The 4,050-nt window shown below is 50.9% G+C and overlaps 1 protein-coding gene across 1 annotated transcript; it reads left to right on the top strand.

Moving 5' to 3' along the window:
* Positions 1-1,621: 1,621 nt before the first annotated feature.
* CUNH16orf82 (chromosome unknown C16orf82 homolog) lies at positions 1,622-3,708 on the top strand (the record flags this gene model as incomplete). The annotated part of the gene is made up of 1 exon (XM_063226699.1): positions 1,622-3,708. A coding segment is annotated over one exon (519 nt), but the record flags the coding sequence as incomplete, so codon positions are not given.
* Positions 3,709-4,050: the final 342 nt, after the last annotated feature.

The following is a 4,050-nucleotide window of genomic DNA, read 5'->3' on the forward strand; positions in this document are numbered from 1 at the left end:
CAGTCTTTAAAACCTATTGATGAACTCCTTATAGGTCAATAAATATTTTAGTCGATCAGTTACTTAATAACTATCTACTAATAATAGACACATGAGTTACTTTCTATGGAAAGTACCTGTTATACTTTTTATCCTGGTATTTCCCCTTAGCCTTGTGGGCTCAGAGGCTGGTCTTGTAGATGATTTTATGGGGGTGTTACAGCTGCTCACTGTTAGAGGTGAGGTCTGGCGGTAAGAGGATGTCAGTGCAGGTGGGATCTGGAAGGGTGCATCTCCCTCCCAGCTTCCTGCTTTGAGCTCTGCTTCCTGTCCCCATGATGTGAGCAGCTTTCTCCCCTCCCCTCCACCAGACTCGTCGGCCACAACTTTCCTCCCTGGGGTGGGCCCATTGTGGACTAAACATATGAATCAAAGTAAACCTCTCCTCTTTTAAAGTATGGGTGCCAGGTATTTTGTCTCAGCAATGAGGAAAGTGACTAAGACAGTACCACTGCTTTTTCAGGGGTACCACTACAGTCACCTGGGAAATAAATACATGGCAGGCTGAGCCGCTCCACCTGGCATGACTCTTTTTTTTTTTTTTTTTTTTGGTCTTTTTTTCAATTTTATCGGTACCGGGGATCGAACTCACGACCTCCTGCTTGCAAGGCAGGTGCTTATGCCGCTGAGCTAAACCCCCAGCCCCCTGGCATGACTCTTAATGTTGGCTGCACTTTTCAATTACCTGGAGAGATGTTTTACTTCTACTTCTGAAGCCTCATCTCAAACCAGCTAATGCAGGACCTCTGAGGGTCAGGCCAAGGCAGCCCTAGATGATTCCAACAGGTAACCAACAGGGAGCCACTGTCCCAGACAGTGCCAACCCCTAGGTGACTGGGATTCAGAAGCCAGGCAATTCATTTATTCCTTTGTTGGATCACTAATAAGCATCTACTTATGGCCCAGGCAGTGTGCTGGACATAGAGAGCACAGTAAAAAACAAGAAACCAGAATCCTTGCCCTTACTAAGTTTAGATTCTGGGTGAGGGAACTGACCATAAATACCCTACACATAATGTTGTTATAAGGAACATACGTGGCATAAAAATTAGTAGGAGGTTCTTCCTGGTGAATCAAAAGAGGTTTCTCAAGAAAGGGGTCCTTAAGCTCAAGATTGAAGAATAAAGAACAAAAGGAAAGCATTCCAGATGGTGGAAACAGCCTGTGCAAAGGCCCTGAGGCAAAGATGTTGGAACATGAAGCACAGTGTGACTGGGTGTGCTGTGAGAAAGAGTAGGGTACAGTGCAAGGTGAGGTTGGGGAAACCAAACCAGGCAGGGTCTTGAAAACCTGTCCAGGAATTTGGATTAAACCTGTCTGTGGCATTCTCTATAACCTCATAAATATCTCAGCAAGGAGGCAGAGCCTGGCAACACTAGGGAAGCCGGGAAGCTTTTCAGGAGGGTGGAGCTCCCCTACTCTGGCCTCCCTCTGGCAAGGCCTCTGATGCAACTGCTGCTGTCACAGCGGCATTGTTCTCCTTCCAGCGTCTCACAGCCTCTCGCCATGGGAACAGAGCCAGCCAATCAGAACACTCAGGTTTAAGAGGGCAGCCATATAAATGGGGTCACCTCTCCCCTGAGAGGCCACGATCACCAAAGGCCTCTCAGGTCTCCTCCTCCTGGATAAGCCAACCCCATTGCCCCCTATTTTCCCCAAGGCAGAAGAAGGGGGGTCTTCTGCCTGTGGTCCTCCGGGGGTAGAGCCAAGCCCATGGTCACCCAATTCAGACATCAAACCACCCCAACAGCCAAGCTATGCAGCAGCCCCTCGGGAGTCTCTAAGAGTTTCCAGCAGCAGCCTGGCCAGCTCCCACAGCAAGCAGAACCTGGCTCATGGCATGCGCTATCCCAAGCCGAAAGACCAAAGTAACACCAGCCTGGGGAGCAGCGGGTATGCAGGGGATGAGGAAAACAGCAACATCAGCCTGGTGGGCAGCCAGAGAATCCCGAGGTTGACCAGAAGGCTCAACACCCAAGTGGGCAGTGCTCGGAGAAGCTATTTGACAACTGTGTATTCTCCCAGACCACTGAAGAGCTCCCTTCACAAGCAAAGCCAAAGCAGAGGCCCTGGCACCCAGCAGACTGGAGGAGAAGCGTGAAACCAGCTTGCCGGGCAGCGGTAGCAGCAGCCTGAGCAGCTTTAGCTTCGTCAGCCCAGGCAGCAGCTTCCTGACTTACCAGGTGAGCAGCAGCGGGCTGCCCAGTGTCTCAAGCAGCCAGGCCTCCGATCAGACCAGCAACAGCCAGAGCCTCTCCTTGAGCAGCCAGGGGCAAAGCGCACCGAGCAGCAACACTAACCTCCAAGAGGACAAGATCGAGGGCAATTTGAGAATCAGCAGTGAGGTGCCCCAGCACAAGCAGCCTGCCAGATGCATGTGCCTTTGTAAGACTCCAGCCTCAATTCCCTCTCACTGCTACAGATATGAGGGCCCTCAGATCCAAACTGCCCTCAGAGAGGCTGCCAACACAAGTAGAAAAGACCTTTAAAAATTGTGCGCTGTGTCGAAGCCTTCAAGGGAGAGTCCACAGCAGCCATCAGTGGGCGGGCCAGGTGCAGCAGGACAATAACAATACTGAGCACCATCTATGCTGCAGGCCATTGGTGAATGGCGAGGCCACCTCTCCCAAGAAGTACTGTCAGTTGTGAGAGCTGTGGCAAGATCGATCTATGCGGGGACCACTGGTGTCGAGACCACCAGCAGTGACAACATCCTGTGCTATGAGCCTCAGTGACAAAGCCACCCACATCCGTAATGACCATCACAGTGGCAGGTTGTGCCAATTTCAGTTGTGCCTATTTCAAGCTGCACTAACAAAAACAAGAAGGCAGAACCTTCTGCAGTGAAAATCCTTGACAACTAACATCAACCATGATGAACTCAGAAGTAATGAGTACCAATCCTTGCAAGTGTCCATGTCTAGTACCATCTGGAAGGAGCACCCTGCATGGTGGGCTATGTCCTTGGAGAACTCAGTGCTTCCCAGCTCTGTACCACACGCTGTGCACAGCGAACACAACTCACAGAACACCCCCCATGGTTCCCAGCATATCCCAGCAGCACAGCCCACAGGGACCATCCCTGGGATCAGCAGTGAATGCCACCAGCCCAGAAACAGCAGCGTCTACAGAATGCTGTGGACTGTATCAAGGGACCCCATCCCTGAGGAGTATCAATTATGGAAGCCTTCACTTCCTTTCTGAGCACTGTTCTGGACAGTGTCAGCCGAGAATCCTCCCTAAGAATGAAGGCTCCCTGACACCACATTCATGTCTCTGTGGATCTCAGAGAGGCACTGAGAGGCATATGGGGACAGGAGGAGGAGCCAGGAACTGTCCTTCGTTCACATGGTTGGAACTGTGCTTCCTGTTGCAGACAATGCCACAATAGATGCTTAGTGGTGACAGAGATCAGGCCAGTCAAGACTGGTGAGGCAGATGCTCTGGGCCACTGAGTGAATGTCTCCTAAGTGGGTGGTGGACAGGTTGAAGTCTCAGCCCTGCCCCTGCTCAGGACCAAAAGCCCCTCCCTGAGCTGACCTCACAGAGGTTGCGGAGCAAGAGGATCCATAGGGGAACAGGCTACCATCAGCCTTGAAGACACCCACTGGGTACCAGAAGGATTGCTGAGGGGACACCAAAGACAATAAACGGTGTCTGGAGAGGTCACACGTGTGTGGTTCTGTGTGTGCGGTCCCAACCAGGGCTAAGGTATAAGCAGGCACAAACTCATTATCAAACCATGGAGATGCCTCAGCTTAGCTGCCAATGCTGCCACTTATGAGTGGGGCAAAATAGTATTAGTCGGGGGCAAGAAGCCCTATTACATAGATGGGAGGTCTGTATGGAGGATTATGTGATATAGTTAAGAATGGGAAGCAAAGTGGTGGGTACTAAATCTTGCTTTCCTCGCCTGTTTGTAAAATGGCAGTGGTTTCCATCCTGTTTTACCCGGCACATGAAGGATAATTGCTTGTCATATGGAGATAAAGTTCTTAATCACTACCTTCC

Source organism: Cavia porcellus, unplaced genomic scaffold (genome assembly GCF_034190915.1).
Source record: "Cavia porcellus strain 051 isolate PalLab524CR breed Dunkin Hartley unplaced genomic scaffold, mCavPor4.1 scaffold_16, whole genome shotgun sequence".
Taxonomy (NCBI): Eukaryota; Metazoa; Chordata; class Mammalia; order Rodentia; family Caviidae; genus Cavia; species Cavia porcellus.